Source organism: Phoenix dactylifera, chromosome 3 (assembly GCF_051530095.1).
Source record: "Phoenix dactylifera cultivar Ajwa chromosome 3, Ajwa_hap1_PhDact_Kaust_v1.1, whole genome shotgun sequence".
Taxonomy (NCBI): Eukaryota; Viridiplantae; Streptophyta; class Magnoliopsida; order Arecales; family Arecaceae; genus Phoenix; species Phoenix dactylifera.
Window position 1 is genome coordinate 43754776 of NC_143192.1, and position 26008 is coordinate 43780783.

The 26008-nt window shown below is 40.5% G+C and overlaps 3 protein-coding genes across 4 annotated transcripts; 1 reads left to right on the forward strand and 2 right to left on the reverse strand.

Annotated features, from left to right (window-relative positions):
• Positions 1–4065: 4065 nt before the first annotated feature.
• On the reverse strand, positions 4066–5784 carry LOC103714164 (heat stress transcription factor B-2b). Its single transcript, XM_008801328.5, has 2 exons — positions 5149–5784; positions 4066–5033 (listed from the first exon to the last, which is right to left on the reverse strand). The coding sequence occupies exons 1-2, from the start codon at positions 5413–5415 to the stop codon at positions 4338–4340; spliced, it is 963 nt and encodes a 320-aa protein (XP_008799550.2). The 5' UTR covers positions 5416–5784; the 3' UTR covers positions 4066–4337.
• A 6373-nt stretch (positions 5785–12157) lies between these two features.
• LOC103714165 (uncharacterized) lies at positions 12158–15524 on the forward strand. 2 transcript variants are annotated; one of them, XM_088718557.2, is made up of 3 exons: positions 12158–12591; positions 13175–13257; positions 15028–15310. In XM_088718557.2, the coding sequence occupies exons 1-3, from the start codon at positions 12264–12266 to the stop codon at positions 15166–15168; spliced, it is 552 nt and encodes a 183-aa protein (XP_088574683.1). In that variant the 5' UTR covers positions 12158–12263; the 3' UTR covers positions 15169–15310. The 2 variants fall into 2 exon arrangements, with proteins under 2 accessions (XP_088574683.1, XP_008799551.2); XM_008801329.6 differs by having other exon boundaries at positions 12167–12591; positions 15016–15524.
• A 5378-nt stretch (positions 15525–20902) lies between these two features.
• LOC103714166 (uncharacterized) lies at positions 20903–24402 on the reverse strand. Its single transcript, XM_008801333.3, has 3 exons — positions 24081–24402; positions 23818–23961; positions 20903–21222 (listed from the first exon to the last, which is right to left on the reverse strand). Exons 1-3 carry the CDS (start codon positions 24279–24281, stop codon positions 21079–21081), a joined length of 489 nt encoding a protein of 162 aa, XP_008799555.1. The 5' UTR covers positions 24282–24402; the 3' UTR covers positions 20903–21078.
• Positions 24403–26008: the final 1606 nt, after the last annotated feature.

The following is a 26008-nucleotide window of genomic DNA, read 5'->3' on the forward strand; positions in this document are numbered from 1 at the left end:
TTTGTAACAACCTAGGATCTTACCCAAAATGGCTAGCCGAAAGGTATTATTTAGGTTCCTTGATCATGTATAAGTATCCAAGATCTACCAGCGAATAACCGATGTTGGACTAAATACACGCCCGTACGGGTCCTCACAGAATCTATCCCTTCTAGCAAGACAAATTCTATGCCTCCAAGTCTGCGTCATGCCCAAGCATGCAAGCAAATGAGATATCTTTGCAATGAACAAGTCTTTTGCAATCATAGAAATTACATACATCCTTGAAAGAACCATCCTCTCTTACAACCTTAAAACTGTGTCAAAATTACAATGACATCTCAAAATGTGAAACCATTTTCATCCATAAAATTTCTAAAATCCAACATGAGTTCATGCACTATTTGCACTACCACTTACAAAACCACAATGCAACAAACATGTCTCATAATGCTATATTGCATTTATGATATTCCAACAAAACCTGCTAGTAGAAAAATTACAAAAAACACACATATTCTAGCAATTAAAGAATATCAAGCATCCATGGACTAATGCAATCCAACCACAAACATAATCCTCCGAAACACCCATATACTTCCCACACCCTGATAGAGTATCTAACTTATCATAACGATATTATTATATTATATTATTATATTATACAATCGCATGATATTAAAATAATATTTTATTTTTATTAAATATAATTATATTACTATATTACTGTATCATATCACATAATGAAGAATTAGCATGGGTATTTTGCCTTTGCAGATTTTTTATTAAAATAGAAATAGCTTCCTATATTTTCTCAAGTAAAAATCTTGCCCACAAACTTCACATTGGAGTTTTCCTAATAGATCCTTTTTGTTTTTGAAGAGGACACAAAGCTATTTTTATTAAACACATTAAATTCGTTCAAAAGAGTTCTTTGCCCTCAGCCTCCATCCACAATACCAAATAGGGCTTTGGTATATTATTAATATATTATAGCCATATTGCTATAAGACAATTAATGTTATACTACATACTGTATAGAGAATTATGTTTATATTACTATGGTGCATATAATATATTGTAACTATCATATCACAAAGTTTAAATGTCTTATAATATCACATATTTATACCAACAAAAATGTATAAAGTAAACTATTATAATATGTTTTTTTCTAGATTTTGTTAATATGCCGTTCATCTTTGTGTGTACAAAATATTTGCATAAGTGATTATTGTACTGAATATGATATCATTGATGTATAATAATATAGTAACATAGGTATATATTTATATTACTAAAATTGCACTATAATATTAGTGCATATGTTCAATTTGAGTAATTGAAATGCATTTGATGATCCGATTTTGGTCGTCCAACTATATATCAATCTGTCTTGCAAGCTATTAACATCCTCATTCCTCTAAATGGTAGGAGTTTAATTCTATGCAACCTTATAAACCACATCAGATATTTAAACTTGCTAGTCCAATCTCAAAAACCTCATATAAATTCTTAAATTCTTTAAAATATTAAGTTTTAATATATATTCACATTCCCCCGAGGTATTGTTAAAGCCTTGGATTTGTCCTCACCCCAATTTTGGCTACGATTTCTCCTATTATAGTTTTAAAATAAAACATATTCTTAATTTTAACTATTACAAAATGTTACATGTGATTTAAAATCAAATAAGCTAGTTTTGCGGCCATCAATGTCTAACTTCTTGCATTTTAGTAAACTATACCGTTGAATTTATCGTATATCTTTCTTTTTCAGAGTACTCTTTTTGACTTCGTGGCTTTTTCGCAAATTGGATGGTCAAGACTACCAAAGTGGACAATTATATAATATATTGCTAATATATTAATATAATGAATACAATATATATTAATATAATTAATATATTAATTATTTAAGATAATTAATATGATAGTAATATAATATAAGTGGGAATATTCCCATCCAACAATGACAATTTCGGGCTCTTGGTAATCCGCCGTAGAAAAAAAATACCACATCTGAAGTGGTATCTGTTTTACCTCCTCTCTTAATAGAATAAATATAGAATCGACCATTTATTTTATATTTTTTCATCCTGTCTTCATATCAAACATGGTAATCTAATGCAGAATTTGTTTTCTTATGCTAGATTACCTCCCATCAAACAAACCCTAAATCTTTTGGTCATACATCGAAATAAATGTGTTAGTTTGATAAAAAGTTTTTGACTTTAAAGTATTTCTTAATTCAAACCTAACTATGGTCTTAATAAATAAAGATATCTTAAGCATTCTTTATGCTCTAAATCAATTTCCGTATGTGTTAATCTAAATCACTCTATTCGAATTTGAAAGAACACAAGTTCATGGATGGGGTCAACAAAATCGCTCTTCTAGCAAGTTACAATATGTCAAGCAAAAGATATCTCTATCTTGACTTTGAATAAATTATGGAGGACTAGGGAGTATAGGATGCTATCAAACTGCCATGAAGACATTTGATTCGGCCATATTTCATGTAGATGACACGTTTCTACATGATCAGTAAACAAACCATTCTTACAACGGATAACCCTCATGACCAACCTCCAACACAGAAGACATTTATGTCTATAAAATCAGAAAGTTTTGAAGGTTATATGTGGAGGTTGTTTGTTATCATATTATTATTCTTTTGATAAGGACGCATACATCTTGGCTTCAGCAGGACCACCTAGAACATTATTTTGCTAACCTTATCGCAGCCAATGCCCAACCCTTATCAGCCGAAGATAATCTTATCTAAAATGCGCTAAATATAATTGACATAAAATCTTATAAATCTGGTAAAATGGATATGCCCTTAACTTTAACATTCAAAGCAAGGTCGTATATAGAAATTCTCAATGGACCAACGGCTCATTTTTTCTTATCCAACTTCACTGAATCAGAACCATATCGGTTACTAGGGCTGTTAACGAGCCGGAGCCTGAAAGAGCTCGGCTCGGCTCGTTTCACAGAAGCTCGGGCTCGAGCTCGATAACGAGCTCTATATTGGGCTCGAGCTCGGGCTTGTTTGGCAAAGCAAAAGCTCGGACTTGAGCTCGTAAAGCTCGTTTCAATTACGAGCTCTAGAACGAGCCCGAGCTCGGGCTCGAACTCGATAACAGGCTATTTTTCTCTATGTGGTCAGATTTTTATGAATTATAGTGCTGAAATAAGATTTTTTAGTGGGAAACTAGAACTTATTTGGGCTAGTGAGCTGCTCGGGCTCGGATGTAAACGAGCCTCATACTACGCTCAGGCTCGGGCTCGTTTGACTAACGAGCCAAGCCTAACGAGCCAAGCCCGAGCCGAGCTTTTCCCGAGCCAAGCCCGAGCAACTCGGCTCATTAACAGCCCTATCGGTTACATGTAGATTTAGGTTTCATGAGACTTGACATGCACAAATTTCAAAAGAAAATTCAATCTACTAAAACAAATACCATACTCTCTACGAGCGACATGAAAAATTCCACGGTTACATGGAAAGAAGGTAATCTGACCGGTTCAACCCGAATAATCGGAGAGGACGTTAAAAGGATTGAAGCGTGAACCTCACCACCAATATATCTCAGAAAGAGCACCGAATCCACAACCGCGAGTCACCACTCCAGCCGGTAAAACTACGCAGTCAAAAACCAGCCCTTATCTTTTTTTCTCCCACACGACACGAACTGCTGGAAACCAGCCAAAGTCAACACTTCCAGAAGTTCCATTCCTTTCAATTCATTTTTTCCGCAATAAAGACATGCAAGCCAACAAAGCGAGTGACAAGAAAAGCCCGACATCCCACGTCCTGGAATGTCCCATGAACCTCCAATCCAATATTTCTTTAAGTTTTCTCCGGTCGCACGGTGAACGGGCCCATGCTCCTCCAAATTCCACCGTCACAGAGCTGATCAGATGACAGCCTACCCTTAGATAGCACAACAAGCTACGATTTGTCATAGAAAAAGAAACATCAAATAGGATCGCCAAAAAAAACTACGCAATAGCAAACTTTTCCCCAATCTCATACGACTAAAATTACTTTTCTGGAGTCATCACAGAGAGGGGAGAAAAATCAACCAAAGGCAGTCGTATCTCAGAATCTTTTTGATCAGATGCCAAAGAGGGAGCCTTTTCCGTTCTATCAGCGCGTCAGCGACAGCAGCATTTACCGCGACGTTGATGGAGTGCGGAAAGCACTCTGCTTTCTTGTTTCTTTCCAAGAAAGGTCGAATAATAATTCTACATGATGGGGAAAAAAAAAAACAAATTCCAGGAAGTTCTCTAGGCTTGTGATTTAGGAAGCGCGCCAGGCACGTGATTAAGTCCTTGGATCACGTGCTCCGGCTACCCGTTGCACACCCGCTGGTTCGGTCGAGGGCAGCAGAGCCACCGGCGGTGGTCGGCCGACGAGTCCTGCGGATCGGCTCCCGGATCCAACGGCTCAGGTTTCACCTCCGGACCCGAAGGGTTCGCCTCCTCGGCAGCGTCGCGCAGGGAGCGCTTCAGTCCGATCGGGACGCCGAAGAGCCTCGTGCTGGGCCCCACCTCCGCTTTCACACGCTCCTCCTCCGGCGACCGCCTCGCCGGCATCAGCTCCAGGGGCGGAGCCACCTCTAGCGGTGGCCCGCCACCGGCGGCGGCGCCCAGTTGCTGGCTGGAGGCGTACTTGGACATGAGGAGGAGGATGTTGTTGCAGAGATTCTTCATCTGCCCGAGCTCGTGTGAGAGCTGCATATTCTCTCTCCGGAGCCGCTCGTTCTCTTCCATCAACTCCGGCACGCTGCTGCACCCCGGCGGCGCCGCTGGCCGTCCCACCGCCGCGGGCGGCTGCTGCTGCTCCCTTCCAGGGGAGGAGTTTGAGGAGAGGGCCTGCTCGTCGCCCGAGTTCCCCGGCGACAAGCCCTGGTTCGCCGGGGCCGCTACCTGGACCGCCGCCGGAGTTATCTTCCGGCGATGGATGTCGCACAAAAGCCGCTTCTCTCCTCTTCTAAAGCACTCGTTCGCGAACTCCCATCTATCCGGCACGATCTTCCGGAATCCCTACAATCCAAATCAAAGTATACATAAAAAATAATAAAGAAAAAGAAACAAGGGGGAAAAAACGATCAAAACCAGAAAGCTAAACAACGCGCGATGACTGAATGAATGAACTCACGTAGGTATTGAGCTGGCGGACGAAACTGGAGAAGTTGTTGTGTTTGAAGTACTTGGGAAGAAGATCCCGGGCGAACTCGGCGGGGCGCCAGACGACGAACGTGTTCCCATCCTCGTTCCACGAGATCACATCGTCGATGGCCGGATCGTCGACAAGCTGGTACGTCTTCGTCAGGAACGGCGTGGGCATCGACCTCTGCCCGTCCGCCACCACCGTCGCCGACGCCGGCTGTTCCCCCTCCACCGGCGGCGGCGGAGGACGAGGCATCGCTCCCAGCGCCGATCCCTCCACGGATCTCAACCCAAGACAAGTCCTCCTCTTCTCTCGGAAAAAACCCTCCAGGGAAAGGAAAGATGACGGAGATCGGAAGATGGATTTATTTTCTTGGTCAAGGAAGTTTCTGAAGAGAGGAGGGGAAGGCGTGCGGTAGGTTCGAGGATTCAAAGATTCTGGAAGGTTCGGTCCAGGGTTATATTACATCGAGTTGCGAGAGGGGAAGCGGAGAGGAGGAAGAGGGAGGAATTGGAAGAAGAAAGAAAAAGGAGGAGGGTGGTGGGGGAGAAAGAAGGCAATCCGTAAGCCATCCCATCAACCGAAAAGGACGGAAACTGAAGGAAAGCGCGAGAAGCACCCCCCAGACGTTTTTTCCAGAACGTTCCCAGAAGGCGTTTCACACCATGCTCGTCGAGACACGTTTCGGTCGCCAAGTGGACGCTGGAAGAGATAAGGTTACTGCGACCGGAGTGCCGGAATTAAAGCGGAGAGAGAGGAGAACTGAACGTCGGGCGAGGCGGATGAACAGAACCGGATCAGCTCCCTTACCAACTATAATCCAAGTCTTACATGGAGGTCCGAGATTAGGAACACGAATCACGAAGTCCAGTTTGGTGGAAAATAGGCGCGAATGTTTTGTATTTGTGTGGGTCGGGGCGGAGATGATCCGAGACCGCAAACGGAGGTAAGAAAGGCAAACAGAAACGAACACGTGTAAAAATGCGATAAAAGGGAGGTGGGATCTAAAAGGCCGGCGCTTTCTTTGTTTCGGACTCCCGAGAGAGACCGTCTAGAAGTTTTCCTCTTTTAGGTTTCCAATCAGCTGGGTATCGCAAAACGCCAAACATCATTTTCTACGATGGGAATCATCGCACGTGCGACGGATCGTCAACGTTGCAAGCGTTGATTTGATGCGTAAGTTCTTCGGGTTTTTGATCGATGCAGCTGATCTTCGCCTTTTGCCGCGCAGGCTGATTGGCGTTTGTTTCGTCCTCACACTTCTAGAAGCGGTTCGTTCACGTGCACGTTACCTGAGAAAGGAGCTTCTGATTACGATCAGACGGGCACGGAGCGACGAATCCTCCCAAATATATTAAAATATATTAGAAGGCGGCAACGGCGACCGCCATGCTTAATTGTAGATTATGAACGTGACAAAAACGCAAGGTCGCAAGTTACAAGCTGAAAGATCACATCACACATTGGAAAATTCACTCGGTCTGTGACTGTGAGGAGGAAAGATTTATGTCGCTTGGAGAAATAATATCTAGAAAAGAGATGACTGAGCTACATTATCCTGACTCCATTAATATATCTGGAATAGGGGTTGGCATGTTTTATTCGTAGGGCTTTGAAGATCAAAATTTTTATTGAATAGCTTGAGATTGGTCCAGAGAATCTCTCATCTTGTTCCACTCTAGGGGCTGAAAGTTGTCTCATTTGCATTGAAATTAAAAGTAAGAGCATGATCAACGACTAACCCTCGACGAAATTAAATAGGAATCTATGTCCTGAATTATCCACATTGCTTTGTATGGAAGGACTGACCATCTTTGATGTGTAAAGCCTAGAAATGGTGTAACTGCCTCTCTTTAATCCTCCAAACAAGTTCTCTAATAAATACATAACTTGCCTTAACGGAAAGGAAGGTAAGTTACCAACAATTATGATTTTGTTCAAAGGAAGGTAAGTTATAGTTTGCTAAAAGGTGATGATCCATACTAATATAATGAGTATTTAAAATACAACTTGACTTGTTTGGTTAGTTGAGCATTAGACCGGTCCAAAGTACCACAAATTTAAGTCAAACGAGTTGAGGAAAGGGGGAAAAAAAATTGAATATATCCTTATATAATATGATATTGGTAGAGAGATTTTTCTGCCATATAAACAACCGGATGTAGTAGAGGAATAAGAACGTTAAGCAAGTGTTGTAGTTGTCTATTAGACCAATTGGATGGCTATTATTGGATACTTTCTGTTAGGGGGAAAAAACATCGCCGTAGTTCGGTGAGCAGACCCCCGAGCGGGGGCCGACCGAGCAGACCCCCTTTAGCTTGAAGTTATCTCCTCTCCAGACAATCAAAGGGTTACGTCTTGCGTTTGCCATCAATTAATGCGTGTGGGCTGCGCAGACACCTGATTCACTCAACAATTAAAGTGCATGGCCTCCATCACCTACGGACACCGAGCCTCTTACGGCAGATACGCATGCCTTCAAATGATGGCATGACTCTTCGATGGCTTAAGGCTCCGGCCTGATTTTGTACAATAATAGCATTGACTTACATGATCGAGCATTAATGGCCAAGTGAGCAAACGTACGACCTGCTCTGTCACAGTCACAGGTAATCCGGCCCTCCCTATAAAAGGAAGATTTCTCCACTCACAGGAACAGGGCTCTCTCCCTCTGGCTCTAATCTCTCTCTCGCTCCCCCCTCCTTCCTCATATAGACTTCTTGCTGACTTAAGCATCGGAGGGCCGGCGCCGGACTGTCCGGCCACCGGCTTCTTGCAGGCCTCTGGGAAGACACAGCTCGCCGACAAGCCGCCGTCCGCCACTCAGGCAGCGGAGCCTCCCCCTTCCAGCCGACGGTCGCCCCCAGGTCCAATTTCCAGCAACACTTTCGTTATTATTTATCCTCGGGTACACTCTTGGTGTTCATCTCTTGGTGTTGATTATTTGCTCCTCTTGGTTTCTAATTTTCGACGGATACGGCTGACCTTTCTAAAAGATCTCATAACCATGACTTACATTTCATAATCTTGGACAGAACTGTACCAACATGTGGAAAAAAGGATCAATTGCCTAGAAAATAAGTTAGTCATATGTTCGTACCTTTTGGACCATAAAGTGTGAAAATGAAGGGAGAAATCTCCTGAGCCATAAGAAGGCTATAGATAGAGCGCTACCAATATGACACCCACCTCCACTATCTTATTACTATCTAAACCTGATACGTCTTGAAACTAACCACACTTGACGTGGTGGCCCGCCCAACTAGAGCTTACCATGGTCCCCCAATCAACCAATCATAGCCTAACACATGGCTAGCCTAGAGGCACACGGAGAACCACATCGACCTCATCACCTTGGAGGTACATTGTGATCTTCCGCCAACCTCTATGGTATGAACATTCAGTTGTCAAATCCTTTAGCAACTTAATTAGCTCGGTGCCTCGATCAAACTGATTCCCAATAGCAACACAGCCCTTATATTTGTTTGATATTCAGATTAGCCACCTTCTGGGCTTCTGATAACCTCTTGTTATATATTTCACATTAATTATTATAAAAATCTTAAAATCTATTTTCACATGCGCTCTCATCATATAAAGTAATTGTATGATAAAAGCTGAAAGAGATGCGCCATTATATTCAAGAGTTTTTTTTGCATAAATACCTTCCTAAATATCGAATTTTGCATGAATACCCTTTCAAAATTAAAATTTGCATGTATATCCTCGTAAAACACTTATTTTGCTACTCTGCCCTATTTTTATTTTTGTTTTTACGTATATACCCATGCTATCTAACGACGCTAAAAAATTAACGATTTTAACTAAAATACCTTTAATGGGTAGGTATGCAAATAGAACACGATTCTAATAATAGAAGAAAAAGACAGGAACAATAGCATAATTTTAAATTTTTTATTTTTAATATATATATATATTTTAAATACCGTTAGAACAACTATTATATTAAGCGCATTTGTACAATAACAAAGTTTTATAAGGGTATACATGCAAATATCGATTTTGGAAAGGTATTCATATAAAATTCAATATTTAAAAGGATATCCATGCAAAAAAAAAACCCTTTATTCACCAACGAATCAACATTCATATTTTCTAGTAATTTAAAGCATCCCAATGGAGGGGTCAAACCAAGAAAACAAACTATCGCAATCGAATTTGCTAACTTTTTTAGCTTTGTTTAGAAAAATTAAAATAGATCGTGACCTTGCTTTGCAAGGGTGTTCGATTAAAATAAGAGGCAACTGGTTAACTGCCGGATATCCTTTTTTTTTTTAATTCAAAAATTCTCCATGACACCCAAGGTTGCGGGAGAAACCTGGTGAGATCTTTTCCGGCGAGGCACCATGGAAGGGAGGTGGAGCAGAGCTGATTCTAAATCATTTGAAACCAGAGAAGTTTGAACAAGCGGGCACCTGTGGTTCACACAATTTTAACAAATTATCCCAGTTTTATAGATGGGATGGTTTAAAGGCTTTAGCTGGACCATCAACATGGTGGCTGAAACCGACCACTGGTCCAATTTCTAAAATATTGCTTAGAATTTCCGGTTGCAGGGTAAAAGGGACAAGCCCCACTTCATATTTTTCATTCAGGCAAATTAAATTTGGTTTTTGGTGTGACCACCATTTTATGATTTATGTCCGGCCTTTTAATTTAACAATTAGTTTTTCACTGATAAATATGGTTTTTAGACACTCTTGTTTTTTTTTTTGTACTTATTATAACTTATTTAAAAATCAAATAAAAAATAATTAAATATTGAGAACAAAGTTGTTGGCCAATAAATCCGAAACATAAAACAGCAAACAAATTGATGGGACATACCTCATATTCCCCTAATATTTATATAACTATGTTTCTTACCTAGTAAATATCATGTGGGCTGCACTTACGCACGAGTGACATAAGATAGGTTACGTGGTTCTCTCTCTCTCTCTTTCTCTAGCTCAATTAATGAGATCCATGTGATTCATGTGGAACCTAGATATTTAGATAGATGAACTTAAAAGTATATAAATACTGCAAGAATTGTTAACCTATCCGATATAAGACTATCATTCCTCAACACTTCTTATGTGTAGAGCCTGAAAGATATGGATGGGCTTAAAAGTATATAAGTCCCACAAAAATTCTTAACCTGTATGATATAAGACCATTCCTCAAGACCCTCTCATGTGTAGAGCCTGAAAGTTGGAATCCATCGCTACAGCGATGGATAAAAGGCTTGCCAAATGATCAAGGCAATTCAATTCTAAGATATTATGTTTCTATTTTAAAATCTAGATATTTAGATGAATGAGCTTAGGAGTATATAAATATTGCAAGAGTTCTTAACCTATTCGATGTAGAACTATTATTTTTCAACATCCTCTCTCACGTGTAGAGCCCTCTGATTTCATTTTAAGATCCTAACTAAAAATTCAGGCATTTAAATGGATGGATTCAAGAGTATATAAATACCATAAGAGTTTTTAGCCTATCCGATATCATATAAGGAAAAGTAAAAACAAGCAATTCAAGAATTTCCATTTGTGAATTTTTGTTTGAGCCCTCTGATTGCAGGTGAAGATCCTAACTAAAACTTTAGATATTTAAATGGATGGATCAAGTGTATATAAATACCATAAGAGTTTTTAACCTATCCGATATGTCCCGTATGATGCAAAGAAAAGTAAAAACAATCAATTCGAGAATTTCCGTTTGTGAATTTTTGTTGTTGCAGTGGTATCAAAACTACCGTCGAAGCATGGGCTTGGGCCTTTCTTTTCTACCTTCCAGCTCAGTTCCCAACGAACAGTGCGTGGATTAAGGACGGCTTCTACCCGCTTAATTACACGATCAATGGAAATGCGACATCTCACGATTCCAATCTCTCTGATTTTTGGGTCGTACATCGCGGTTGGCCAGAGGCGCTTGATCTATCAACCGTGCGACCAAGTTCAGGTATGAGTGGTGTGCCTTGGTGACGTCTTTCTTACTCGGAATGGCTGGCCGATAAATATCGGATATCTCGGGAAGATGAAGCCTGAAAAAAAAAAAAAAAACTCCAGGCACCAAGGAATATAAACATCAAATTTTCTGAGGCATGGCGAACCATCTTAAATTCCTTTCTCGAGGAGTGCACGCCATCTTAAAATCTTAATTCCAAATTGCTTGATGTCGTTGTAGAGATTAAAATAAAGAGTGTCCAAAATGATCAATTTTTGGCCTCCGTAGGCTGGTCCTCGTAGCGAGAAAATGAAAGCCTAACTGCAGCATGTTCGTATAGCTACAGTATTAAGAGCTACAGGGACATGCCCGCTTCTAAGTAGGGGTGCCAAGAGTCTACCCCGCACGTAATGTTTTCTCGCCTTGGGCCCCAATTAGATCAGATAAGAATATCAAGAAATTGGACTTTGGCATAATAAGTACACTATAATTTTAGAAATCACGTAACAAACTATACCACTCAACCTATATGATTCTGTATCAACCTATATAATTTTTCTTTATTAGCATGATTTTATTAGAGTAATTTTAGAAATTATATAATAATTTATATCACTCAATAATATTTTTTTATTAGTGTGATTTTATATCAGTTTATATTATTTTTTTTGTATAGAGTCTATATACATGTATATATAACCTCTGAGATATATCGAATTTGATGGAATAGAGAAATGAAATATTTTTTTAAAAAAAATAATTTTTTTCTTTCTCAATAAATATTTTAATAATAAGGAACACAGAGTCCTGAGTTTTGGAAACATTGACCCAAGCAAGCCAAAAGAATAGTTAATACTCAATACAACCCAAAATGAGGTCCATTCTGGCCCAGACCTACTAAATCATGGGTGATGCCATCAGGGTCCAAATGTTGGGAACCGATCTGCACCCGCGCGCATTGGACCGATAAATTGGTCATCAGGTTCGGCCGCCATGATGCAAAGGGAGGAACGAAAAAAAAAATCTAGAGGACACGTGGCAAGAGACTCCCAGATATTTCCCTCCCAATGGACGCCATCGGCTCGTAATAATTATTAGTATCGCCAACGTTGAGACTTCGCCTAGTTCCGTAGCTCTTCATCGTCGGATCGATGGACCTGCAGGCGATGATGGACGGCGGCTCCGGTGGCAGGGGCGGTCCCTGGACCGAGGAGCGCCACTCGTCCTTCCTCAACTGGATGGAGGAGTCCTTCGTCCGCCGCATGCTCGCCGGCGCCGGCTTCCAAGCGTCTTGCTCTGCCACTTGTAATTGCCGCAGCCGCCGCTGCCGCTGCCGCTGCCGCCACCTACCGCTCGACCGCTACCTCCCCGACAGCGCCACAGAGTCCACCCGTGACTTCCATGGCCCACGGCGGAGCTCCGGCACCGGCCGGCCGATGCGATCGCCGGTGTCGGTGGATGAGGAGGAAGAGGAGCCAGGTAGGGCCTAGGAATCCCACCCCAACGCTCTTTTTGAGTTCTTGAACCTTCGATGGCTTCGAATGGATCCCATCACCGCCTCATCCTCCTCCTCCGTCGCGGAGCGTGGTGCTTTCCTACTGCATCGAGGACGGGGGTAGGGGACGGGATACTTTCCCGGGTCGCCTTACCATCCATCCGGTGATTCCGGTGGACAGCGGTGATCGATCCGAGCAAAAAAAAAAAAAGAAGAAAGAAAGAAATAGCAAAAATTACGAAACTAGCCTCAGATATTTTTGCGTACGTCGCCAGGCTTTCGCTCTAGGAAAAGATAGAAATGGGAAGTTTTGGGGATTTGGGAATTGAATTGTGTCATCCGAATCCGATAAAACATCCTACTCATTTTGAAATATGCACTCAACTTTTATCGTAGCTCACCCGCTGTGGGGAAGAGAGACTGAGAGAGAGTGTGTGCAGTTTAGAAAGCGATCAGGAAAAAAAGAAAGCAAAGGCTACTTACACCGATCTTTTTGATATTTTAATATTATATTGGAAGGAACTTTTTGCCTTATCTAGTTGGGGTATGCTGTTCCCTTTGTATCAGCATCTGGGAACCTGGCAATCACAGGTGACGGCAGGAGGGCGAGGAAGCGGCCTCTTCCACGGTACGATGCATCGCAGGATCAGGTTTGCATTGCATCTCTGCTCCTCTTCGCTTATCTTTTTGCAATTTGAAAACATTCGGGATAATTGACCCCAAAAAAAAACCAAGACGTTCCGGATAAGAACACGTCAGTGATCTTAGAAACTGCTTCGCCACCGTAGGCTTTTAGGATCGGATAAAAGAAAAAAAAAGGCAAAAAAAAAAAAGATACTGAGCTCTTGGGGTAGGGCCCATGGCTTTCCTCTCACCAGGAGAACAAAAAATATCCAAGTAGAAAAGTGAACTAATTTTCTCTTTCTTTTCTTTAATGCAGCCAGCTAACTATTCTGAGCTCTTCTGCTCAAGGAAGTGCCACCTTAAGATTTAAGAACAACCTGAGAGGGCTCTTAAAATATGCTATGTTGCAGCAAGAAAATATTGTTTTATTATCAAGTAGAGATTAAAAAAGGAAAAAAAAAAGAGAAATTGCTACAAGAGATAGATAGTACGTAAAGATGATTGCATGAGTCTTCATCAAAATAATGACACATATTATAGCCAAAAAATAAGGACACAAATCGTGTCACCAATTACAAAGCAATTAAAAAAAGGACCATGGCCCAGGGCAGCGGCCCTCATTGCACATTTGCACTTGGGAGGGAGCGCTGCTATAATTAGAAGATGCCTTTATATATGTAGCAGCTCCTCCTGTTATGCATGGCCTTGTAACTTATGATACTTTGTAACGCTAGACGAAAGAAATCCTTTTGCCTAAACTTTGTTGCAGTGATTTTCTTATTTTGCTTGTCTTTTTGTTTTTTTTTTTTTGGGGGGGGGGGGGAGGCTTGTTTGTTCTCAACGTGCATGCACAACTCAGGATTGCAATTTTATGGTATTATCCACCTTTGCTGCTTCCCATCATGCATAAGCAAAGCTATCGCATATGTGTAAAAGAAGAGAAGTCTTAAAAATATTGTTAAGGTGCGAGCTGGTGGTAAAGTAACTAGGTATATGGATCAGTGACCTCAGTTAACTTGGTTGTCACCTCGTTTTTTTCTGCAACCTACCATTCATTATATTCCAAATTCCCTGTACCACCCAGTGAAATTGTTGTTGCTTTAAGTAAGACAGTTTTACTGCCTTACATATGCATTTGAACCTGCGGTAAATAGATTGCTGGTTGTCTTTACTTCTTAAGCCTAAGCATTGTTAAATTGAAATTTTATGGATCTTAATATTGTTTGTGATGCATCACAATCATTGAGATAGATAAGACAAAATATAGAACATGAGGTCTGTGCTTCAACCCAGATGCCTGCGTCCAAATGGAGCAAAATATCCTCACCTCCTTAAAATTATCAACAAATTAACAATAAGGCTTATGCAATGGCCAAAATCAGAAATAACTTCCGTCCCTCAAATATCTGCTTTTTCCCAGTATTCTACCCTTTGCTCAGTGACTCCAAAAAAGTAGTCAGTGAAATACTCTCTCCATCCCTTACCCACCTACCTGGACATTACTTTGGTGGGAAGCAGCAAATTGTTGCCTATATATACTTCCTACCACTTGTAAGTTCTTGGTAAGCATGAAGGGTCAAGATATTGATATAACGAGGCTAGTTCGCAAATTTGAGTTGGCTGGACTAAACGCAAAGCATATAGCAGAAAGCCTGTTTAATCGAAGAGACTAGTCAGCAACTTTGATTTCTTTATTATCCTCATCTGGTATGGTTCTTTTTCTATTCTCTTTGCTGCTCCGTGTTATCTACTGCTTTGTTCTAATACATGGTTACTCTTTTAAGGTGGTCCCACAGCTTGGAAACGCCGAGGTAGATGACAGCAATTCTAAGAACCAAACAGAAGCGGAAGGAGGGATTCTTACAGTCTCTCCAACCAGCCACAGTTGGGGGAAGAAAGGGAGAGGACGACGTGATCACTCTCATGATGCCTTTTAGCAGTAGTTTTCTTCTCATCTCTGGACTATGTAGAGAAGAAAGAGGAGTTTCTGATGGCAGTTCCACCTCTGAATTTCCTCATCTTGCAGGAGGGATTTACATTGGTTCTAGTATATCTGTAATCAGTTGATGAGTGGGTCTGCACCTACGCGTACATAAGTCTAGTATCTTGTAAAGCTAGTCCTCGTGAAGATGAATTTGTCGTTCAGCATGCCGTTGTCCCGAGTAACGCAAGTAAGGATCGATCGGGCTATAAGAGGAGATGTTTTAAATATAGATTAGCACATTCAAATGAAGCCTGTCGATCAGCAAAGAACTGGAGGTTTTTAAGTGACTAAGAAGACATGCTTTTGAGACATTCCAGTGTGTGCAAACAATGCTTTTACTGATCTCGCTGTATGTTGGTGATGGTTTATTGGCGCCTGTTATTCTTCCACTAATTTATTCTGGTAATATTAAAAAGAAATGAATGCTATCATGCTTATAAAGGTGGCATCAGGCAAAGTCTTGCAGTACTTGGTTGCTTAAGCAATAGATAAATTCTATTAATAATATATGCACATAAATATAGTGCTAAAACTGGAATGATTTATGTAATTTTTTAAGTTCTAATCATTGATGAAGGCACTCAAAAATATTTGAGAAGTTTTTGCAAAAATTGGAAGGATTCATGTGCATTCACAAACAGTATTCTACCTGTTAATCTTGTTTTCTTTAAATTTTTTTTGGTTGGGGGGGGGGGGGGGGGGTGCAAAAAGCCACCCAGAATTTTTTTTTATTAAAAAGAAAAAATTATTACAGAAAAATGGGAAGGATTTGCGCATGTTGCAGTATTGTATCTATATCTTCCAGAGAGCAATTAAAATTTCTATCCAACAGGAAAAAAGTCCAATCCTACCAAATAAAATAACATACTTGGCCCACAAAACAAAAAAAGGTGAAAGCTGAAGGAGTCGTTAGGTAGAGATGATTTTGGTCAATAAAGCTAAACATAGGTGTGCTGATGGCTTTTTTTTTTTTGCTAAACATGCTGATGGCTTTTGAGCAGAGCATCCTCTCCAAGCAAGTTTTCAATATGAATATTTTTAAGCGTGCCAAGGAGACTTTGAGGGGTTGGAGTTGGTAAAAACTTTGGGAATGGTCTGAGTAGAATAATTTTTTAACCTGATTAAGAGCACCGATACTGCTGCCAAAGGAGGTTAGCCTTTTTACCAAAAAAAAAAGAGGTTAGCCTGAAGGTTAGATTTACAAACAACAGTTGATTCTAAAATGATTACTTCCATGTTAGATACGGTCCAAAATATTTAAAAATTGAGGGTGGATTGTGGTTTCTAACAATTCCATCTCTGCAAGTTTGGATTGGTTTGGTCGCAGAATAACTAGGATTTTTTTTTTTAATTTCTCCGACTTATTCTACCAAACATCATTCTAGCAGCCTCGAATTGGTTTGTCACGCCTTAGGTGATATCCCCTCATCCCATGGTATGAATTTTTTCTGCCATTCCCCTCAAATATGTTTATATCAGTGGTGCTCTGTATTGTTAAATATTATTTGGAGAGGAAGACATATTCATTTTTGTAGCACATGATAATGATTATCCTCCACGCTTTGCCATTTTACAATAATTGGAACAAGGGAATTTTGGAGCCAAGAAAAAAATCAAGCCCAAGATGGGGGAGTTGAGGGGGTGGGGGATAGAGGAGGAGCCTAGGAGAGAGGGAGGGTGAGTAGTGTAAGAATGTAGTAAGTAGGATAACGGCATGTTGTCATGAAAATATACGTGCATACGAAGATATGTTTTTGCAAAATTGGAACAATATTTTCGTACTAACTAAAAACTTTAAGAAAAATTATTGTTGGGGTACGTAGCTCTTAATCGGCAGTGATTAGGAAGGTAGGTGGGTGGGGTGGGGTGGTGATTATGCTGGTTGTTCATGTTTTGATAAGATAAAATTTTTATACTAGTTATTTTTTTCAATACCTAAGAGACATTTTTATTCACATCTATCCACTCTACTTGTTCTAGAAAAGGAACTCATGACATGAAATCCCTTCAAACCTATTTTTTTTCCGATCAAATATTATAATTTTTCATCCCATGAAATAAGTTTTATACTATACCTCTACTACTCCAATTGAACACATATACTAGCGCCCACAGGTGTCAAGATTCGCACATCCTTCCCCATAGCAAGTATGCACGTATACGGTTGTTTCTAGCATTAAATCTTAGACAATGCATGGTACGTTATTAGTGAGCAAGTATTCGTGCACACAAAACAAAAGAATCACCGCACCAATTTTTAGGGATGTTGCTATGTGGTGTGGACGACTATATCATTCATTTTGAAAGTTGGCAGCTTTTTTATATCGATATGATATATATTTCTGACGCTAAAAAATATTTAGATTTATTTATAAGAAAAAAATAAAAGTCACTTATCATTGAAGTAGATGATATAGTAGATAGTAGTAGATAATTGTATACCATAGAGAATTCGAACCCAGCCCGAGCCAATACATTTTGTGTGCTATTTTGAGCAGTCAAATACTTTATTTGTAGAGGGGAAGCTTGTTATTCCCGCTGGATGGTGGCGCTAAGGACAACCTACAAAGGAAATTAGATATCACACCTTCTTCTCATATCTACCTTTGTGCCACATGAAGTAAAGAAATTTAGTATAAACAAAGCAAGCATCATTTATTCAAGGCTTACCACAACCTCGTGAGGATCGTCATTAAGTTTGCCGATTAGTTCGCTAAAAAGATGAGAGATGTCAGAGAAGAGGTGCACATGGGATGTCCAACTTTTCCATTGAAAGCATCATGCACGAACAGTACTAAACACAGTACAAGTATCAATGATGGGACCCGTGATAAAATACGGATTGGTAATTCATTTCCCAAGAAACCTCTTACTAATAATTTCTTCTGCTCTAGAGAGATTGATTCAGTGAGAAAGCGACCGGGGCATTGGGTTCTAAAGATTTTTCTCTTGGGTTGATGTTTGCTGTTTGCATGGTTGTATTACTCCAGGACAATGATGAAATTTTCTTTTCTTGATGGAAAAGAAATAGACACCAGCTTGAAAGGTTTCATATATGGAGAGGCAAATGTAAATTTTGGTGCAGCTTGGTTTATTGCTTCCAGGTAGTTATTTATGAAATTATCAAAAAAATGACAGGTTTCCTCCCCAAGAACTCGTGAAAAGAAACTAAGCTCAATCTATTCACTTAAAATATTTATACAGTATTTACTAGAGTCAAAAAAATCATTCCCTCCCTCCCCTCTTTCTTGGAGGAACCACCTTGTGTGGAGGCAATAAACTACATTTGCCTCTGCACATAATTCATATATTTCCAAAATTATATGTAAAGCTGCCGTGTTGCTAAAAAATTAATTTGCATGGTTTTGGAATTTGGCAAGCAGATATAAAGAAGGTATCTATTAATTTTCATTCGCGTATCAATTATATTTTTTTTAATAGCACTTTTTGTCGGAGCATTTATTATTCTTTTCTATAAATAAATCTAATAAGTAATCTTGGGCTACGTGGAGGTTTTCTAGAACTTCCTCGCACCAAAGAACGTAGGATTTGATCGGTTTATGACCACTGAAAGACATTAATTATGTAACCAAAAAAAAAGAGGCATTAATTACAAGTTGTCCAAGTACCTTTAGTTAAGCAAGTGAATTAGTCTAATCAAAAAGAGTCAAAGTTGTCGGATTTCCGTTGCATTAATACTTCCTCCTCCCTGGTTAAAAATTAATAAACCTGCTAGAAAGGTTTTATAAGACGGCAGAATGTAATTTTCCTTACAAATTAGTCAACTCATTTCTTTCCAAAATTTATTTAGGAGATTGTCAGGATAGAGAGAGATTTATCTAAAGTGAAGGACTCACGGAAAGACACTAATTTGACATGCTGCCAATGGAAAAAACACTACCGCGACTACTTGGTATTAATACCTCTGCCTTCTAGATCTTCGGGCTTTTGCCTTTGAGCTCGTACAAGCCAAGTTACATGAGCTAATTTTGGTCACCTTTAGCTAATACATTATGATACTTGCTTCTTTTTCTCTCTCTCTCTCTCTCTCTCTCTCTCTCTCTCTCTCTCTCTCTCTCTCTCTCTCTCTCATTATTATTATTTTAATAAAAACGATAATTTATATAGCTCTAACATGAGTACACCCTGCCAAGTCATAAAAAAGTAAAAAGTACAATAAAAACAGTAAATCTACTGTGGATGTCCAAAAGATCTTTTTGGAATGCCGCGCAACATAGAAGGCGACCCAATCTGCTGCCCTGTTCGCTTCCCGAAATACATGTGTCACCTGAAATTCCTCTAATTCCATAACCAGCTTACGAGTCTCACGAATAAAAGGGTGACCATCTCCATACCTGTCCGCACCCAGGATCCAATCGATCACCACCGATGAGTCCCCCTCGAAGTACACCCGCTCGGCACTAAGTGCTCGCCTCGCATAGGATATACCCTCCCAAGCTACTCGCAGCTCTGCCCCAACTACAGTAAGTCCTGGCGTACGGCGACCCCCTGGCTGCAACCAGCCTACCAAAGTAGTCTCTGATCACAAATCCCACACCTCCGAATATTCCATCCATCGATATGCTATCGTTAAAGTTTATCTTGAGATGGCCAAGGGGTGGAGGCACCCAAGAAACAAGAACGAATCTGGGTTCGGCTTTTCTATAGGGCCATATTTCAGGTAGGTGCCTCCTTATCCAGGATCTTGCCATAACTTCATTTTCCCCGTTTTCAGCCCTGAATATTTACATATATACTCCATGATTCAAAACTTGGACCTACTCCATCAGACGGGAAAAAACTTCCCTGGATTTCTTGGTTTATGTGAATTATGTCCAGAGGATGGAGTATAGCGAGGCTTCATAACTGTATCCCGAGGCAACACATTTATGGCAAATCCTCGCCTCGCGTATAATTGATTCTGTTCTAGAATCCAATTTGAGATCCTAAGATTCATGTTAGTAGAGCAGCGTTGGGTCCAAGTCATATCTCCGAATGGTTAAAAAAATTACATACATAATGCAAGTTAATCGCCAAGGACAGCTATCTTGAGTAAAACTTCCCTAATCTTGGATAAAAGAAACCAGATTATGCTATCCCATTACCCTCCATACAAATATGGAAGACGTGCTAAAAACTTCCCTAATCTTCTATACTCAAAATTCAAGTTGAGGTTAATCAACATATGATTGACACTAAAATTAATGACTGGGAAAACGAATTGTTCATATTTGTCTATATTTGTATGCACATATTTTCATTGAAAGGGAGAGGGAGATCCCCAGGCAGTATTTACATCCGATGTTGTAACCAAATAAAACTGGTGACCGCCGACTAACGTATTATGTATTTATCTATTCGTTTATATTTCAAGTTATATCTATCCTGGTATGTCACAACCCAGTATGCAAATATTTCTTTCAACAACAACTGATAAACTTCTTGTGGTAAGTGTTAGCCATGAGGGCTTAAGGCCATATTTAGGAGTCAAGATACCCTAGCAATAATGAAATAATAAAAAAAAAAGATACACAGAGGTAACAAAGAAATTGGTAATATGGTAAGGCAAAGCTTTATGCTAGACTGGAGACATCAACTGCCATTGTTAACCATAAGAATGTGCGCTATAGAATGTAGGCAAGCAATGATCCATGGAGGACATTTTAGTTAGGTTTAAAGATAAGATGTTGCATAAAAAAGCAGTTCAAGACATTTGTTGTCATCAGCTTTATATGCTCAGCAACAATCATGACATGAGAAATGGCAAAGGCAGAATTCATATCCAAGAAAATAATGCATCTGCTCCATTGCAGTTTTACAGCTGCATATTTATACTCGACATAAATATCACCAACAAGTGAATTCATAGACTTGCAACGGGCATTACGTAAAAGGTGGCACGAGAAGCGTAATACAGCTTTCCAGTTTTCTTTCTCTTGAACTCCACAGAAGTTACCACCACACTTCTCCCCTGCCTCAGCATACATCCATCAACTTCCACTTCTTCCTGCGAGTAGGCACGTCTAACATGCATTAGTGACCATTTGACCAAAGTCATTTAGATTAAAACAAACCTAGACCTCTCATAATTTATGTTATAATAATATAGCATGGGAAAAGCAGGAGCTTGGTGCCATCACTTGCCAATACCATCATGCAGCAAGGATGAACAAGAAACACATGGCAAGAGTCCACAATGTCTTCAGTTCAATTCTCTGCAGCATACCCTGCCAAAATCTAAGATCTCAGCTAGCACAGTGTGAAGATCCTACCTCTTCTGACCTTTAGCATCCAAATGGTCTTCCAAACCCATGGCCTCTTCCAACATTCATCCACCATGACCTCCTTACTCGTTTTTGACCCCACTAACAAGAATCTCTACAATTGATCCACTTCATCTCTTCCATGCCATTCTGCTAAAGCATGGCTACCGTGCCAAACTATCAGATATCAGCTAGCTTGGTGTGAAGACCCTACCTCTTCTGACCTTTAGCATCCATATAGTCTTCCAATCCCATGGCCTCTTCCAACATTCATCAACCATTTGATCCCACTGACAAGAACCTCTATGTACGATCCACTTTTCATCTCTTCTTCTATGCCAAGCTTGTAGGCCATACCAATTGTGTCTTCGAATTCTCCTCTTATTGCACTACCTTGCTTCACCTTTGATGGCTAAAATAAAGTCTGCATTGCCTCCCAACTTATAACTCTCTCTAGCCATGTTTATTATGCTTTCTATTGTGTCTCTTATCCAATATGATACTGCTTCCACGAGAAGTCCTTATCTCAACCAAACTGATTTGAAATTAAGAAAGAAAATAGGAAGAACAATAAACAGAACACCCTCCTTAACAGACCATTTCTACCCTTTCTTTATCCAAACAATGCCTAGGATAAGTAACTGCAGATTTTAGTACCTATGGGATGTATCGGCATCCCGCAAGTTGGCTTCCTATGGATTTATAAAATATAGGTAATTTCTCCAAATTAGCCAAATAGATCTTAAAGAGTTTCCAATCACTAAAATTGGTCAAAAAAATTGAAACCTTTGTGACACAAAATATAAGGCTTGCAAGCCCATAGAAGATATTCAAGACCAAGAAATAAAAAGATGGTACATAATGGTTAATAAAGAAAGCCATATATGTTATGACATGAATCTTTGGACATGCTCATACAGAAATATCAAACCATAAATAGTGATAGAAAATTTGAACTTCCCTAGTCACAATATAAGCTCAATTAGCCATATTAGGCTTGTTGATGGCAATATCAATATGATGCTGCAAACCTCTAGTGTAATCCATTAATGCTCAGTTTTATAGTGCTTCAGAATTCCAGATCTTACCCAATTTGATGTTGAACATCTTTTTACAGGATTGTGATTGAATAGCTCTAATTTTTCAAGACCCCTGACCATGGAGATGCTATGTGACACAGAATGGCAAAACTAAGCAAATGATGCTCCAAAGCCTAATGGTATCCATCATTTAGAGGTTTCCTATGATTATTTCTTTAAAAAAAAAAATCAAATCGCACCTGCTGTTGCCTATTTATGTCTCAATTGAATAAGGGGGTTCCTTCTTAGTTTTTTTACTATCGTCATCATCAAGATCATGCAATCCTTGGCCCAGATGTTGCACACAAATAGAATCCGCTAGTGACTCTTATAAGTTTTTTACACTGAGGAACATATGCAAAAAGGTACTAGGATTGAGAGGGGCATTTCTTGCTATCAAGCTTTTCAGATATTCCATTCAACATCTAATGGTACCCACTACAGTTGAATAACTTAAGGAGAGTCAGTGAATAAACACATAATTTTGGAAATAGAAGAGACATTAGCAATTCTAGGTACCAAGAAAGTCTAAAAGGGAACAGGGCAGGCTTATTTATTTGAAAATAGGGTATTTCTGTCACATAGAAATAGGATCAAATATTATAAATATACCTGTTCCTAACGTCACCTTAGAATCCACATATTGGACATGGAAAAGATCTAGCATGCATATGAAAGATGTGACAATTCTATAATACATATCTCCAATCAGTCATATTTAAAAGCAGAAGACAAATTTTCCATGCAATACTTTCAAAAAAGGAGCGAAGATCCACTCCTGTCAATCCTCAAGAAACATTGGTAGAACCTCCATAAACCTCACCCACAAAGAATCCATATGAAAACAACCCTAGAATCAATTGCTTCTGTTTAGCATGACCATTATCAGAACCACAATCAACAAAATTTCTACTAGGTTTACAGTGACGAAAAGAACCTCCTCAAGCTATTCAAGAAGTTCCGATCTCATTTCCCATAATTAACCAATCAGTAAATCCATAATTGCCAAAACAAGCAAATCTAGCAAGAAATGAATCCCCATATCTTCCTTTGAACAAAAGGGTAAAGTTCTTAGGGCGATCCAGCATAGGTTTTCCCTCGCAACTATTACTACTAAAATCTTCGGATGCTAGCGGGTAACAAAGCTCAAATGGCAGGTATCACTCAGTCCACATCTAACCATCAAAGTAACAAAATATAGTATCTAATTCTTGAAACCAGATTTTGCAGTGAAGCATTTACTGGGGGAAATTTCCTTACATCCAATCTTGCAGCGGAGAGATAAGACGTGCTAAACTCCCCGAGGAAGAACTCCTTATCGCCGGCGACCGTCCTCACGCATGCCAGCGCCACCGCCTCCGCCACCGCCGCCACCACGCCCCCGTGCAGCGTGTTGTACGTATTCTAAACTCGCAGAAATTGGAAAGAAGGAAAGAGGAAAAAAAATTCTCAGACGTAATTGATCGCGGGAAAAAGAAAAGGAGGAGACGGTAAGGGGGAGAGGGGAAGAAAAGGAATAATACGGTGACGGCGGAGTTGACGGAGAGGGAGCAGGTGATGCGGCCGCTCTCGATGCGGTCGACCTTCAGGAGGCTGCGGATGAGATCGGAGTAGAAGTCTTTCTTCTCGCAGGCTTCGGGGAAGGATTCTTGGAAGAGGCCGAGCCGGCGGAAGAAGCGCTCGGTGTTGGCGACGTACGAAGATTTCTGCTGCTCCTCCGCCATCGCACGGACACGGACGGAGAGGGTTTCTTCGCCGTTCGAGATATCGGATTCGTCCGTAGAGTCAAACTTGGGAGCATCATAAATTTCTCTCTCCTTTTTTTATTAGAAAGAAAAAACACACCGCCCGGCGTCAACCGATATCCAAACCACGGCTAAAGCCCCGGGAATTTTTCCGGAAGTTCTTCGCGGTTACCGTCCGATTTGCACCCACGGCCGCTGGGATGCATCCGCCCCCGTATAATGCAGGTCCTCTGTACGGTGTACAGCATGGGCCCATACCTATCGCGCGAAAAAAAAGAGAAAGGTTCACTTTTTTTTTTTTTTTTTTTTTTTTTTTTTTTTTTTTTTTTTTTTTTTTTTTTTTTTTTTTGCGCTAGTGCGGGTCGATCATACCCGGCGAGAGCGGATAGACCCAATAAAGTCGAAAAATAAAATACCTCGGAGTGCCAAGGGCAACTCCCCATCACCAAGCCATAAGGTGTCTCCGGAGTGACAAGCTACAAACGCAGCTACCCAATCCACAGCACCGTTACCTTCACGGTAAATATGCGTGGCCTGAAAGGCCCATCCATCCCTCGCCATGGCCCAGATGTCCCGGAGCAGGGGATGGTCACACCCGCCACCCCTCGGACCCCTCTGGATCCAACTAATAACGGTGGCTGAGTCGCCCTCCAGGATGATAGACCTAGCCCGTAGGACGCATCGGGCATAGCGAACGCCCGCCCAGGCTGCACTCAGCTCCGCACATGGAACCGAAGTATCAAATAACTGACTGCCACCAGCAGCCACGACTCTAGCAGACGGATCCCGAATAACAAAACCCGCGCCTCCCCTCAAACCACCATCCAGAACAGACCCATCAAAGTTGACCTTAAGGAAACACGGGGGTGGGGGTTCCAAGGTGAAAAACACCGTAGGGTTCACCTTCTTTAGCGCGAAAAAAAAAAAAAGGTTCACCTTCCTTCGCGCGAACCACCATTGGATCGTGTTCGAGATTTGTGCAGGCGGATCATTTCAATTTGCTTTGAGAGTTGTTCGGGATATGATCCACCTGCACACATTGTGAAAGATTTTTTTTTTTTTTTTTTTTTTTTTGTGAATCCGACCACCCTACAAAGCCCATGTATAAATACATCCGGTCGCATTTGCCATCAGCTGACCAGTTAGCCTATCTAAAAGCATACTGAATTACATATGGCGTGATACTCGATATAGGTCTTCAAATATCCATCATTAGTGGATGAATAAATTCCTTTCTATCCAAGGAAACAATCATTTTTGAGTGCCCTTTCAATATGATATTCTCCATCTTTAGAACAGTAATGGTATATACCTGGCCAATCATTCTTCAACGCCAAAGATACAACCCAAACTCCATCATCAACATTGTCCCAAACTTGAAAGGATATGGCTCAGAATTGAAGTGAGGGCTGGTATCCCGGGAAGAGCCCCCGCCTCCCGTTTACAATGGCAAAAGATGATGCGATTCAAACCAATGTTTGGTAATGATCTGCCATCATACTTATCGTCCAGATCCCCATCTCTTGGATCCACTTGGCTTAATATCTTTAGGACTCAAACTCCACGTATGTATAGTAAGAGATTAAACCAATGTATTACGGTTAAGGCCTGTTGCTGCCCGAATTAGTTGTGTTAGAGCTAATTGTGGATGCTGTTAAGATGCACTCATTATTCTCGATTACGATCGACAGAACCACCATCCTGGT

Bases quoted from the DNA above. Each gene is read 5' to 3' on its own strand.
- LOC103714165 (XM_008801329.6), top strand. From the start codon at position 12,264: ATGGACCTGCAGGCGATGATGGACGGCGGCTCCGGTGGCAGGGGCGGT. The intron at 12,592-13,174 runs GTAGGGCCTAGG...CCTTTGTATCAG, and splicing joins TGAGGAGGAAGAGGAGCCAG to CATCTGGGAACCTGGCAATC. The intron at 13,258-15,015 runs GTTTGCATTGCA...TACTCTTTTAAG, and splicing joins ACGATGCATCGCAGGATCAG to GTGGTCCCACAGCTTGGAAA.
- LOC103714164 (XM_008801328.5), bottom strand. From the start codon at position 5,415: ATGCCTCGTCCTCCGCCGCCGCCGGTGGAGGGGGAACAGCCGGCGTCG. The intron at 5,034-5,148 runs GTGAGTTCATTC...TTTGGATTGTAG, and splicing joins TCCGCCAGCTCAATACCTAC to GGATTCCGGAAGATCGTGCC.
- LOC103714166 (XM_008801333.3), bottom strand. From the start codon at position 24,281: ATGGCGGAGGAGCAGCAGAAATCTTCGTACGTCGCCAACACCGAGCGC. The intron at 23,962-24,080 runs GTATTATTCCTT...CTGCGAGTTTAG, and splicing joins CCGTCAACTCCGCCGTCACC to AATACGTACAACACGCTGCA. The intron at 21,223-23,817 runs GTAAGGAAATTT...GCCTACTCGCAG, and splicing joins TCTCCGCTGCAAGATTGGAT to GAAGAAGTGGAAGTTGATGG.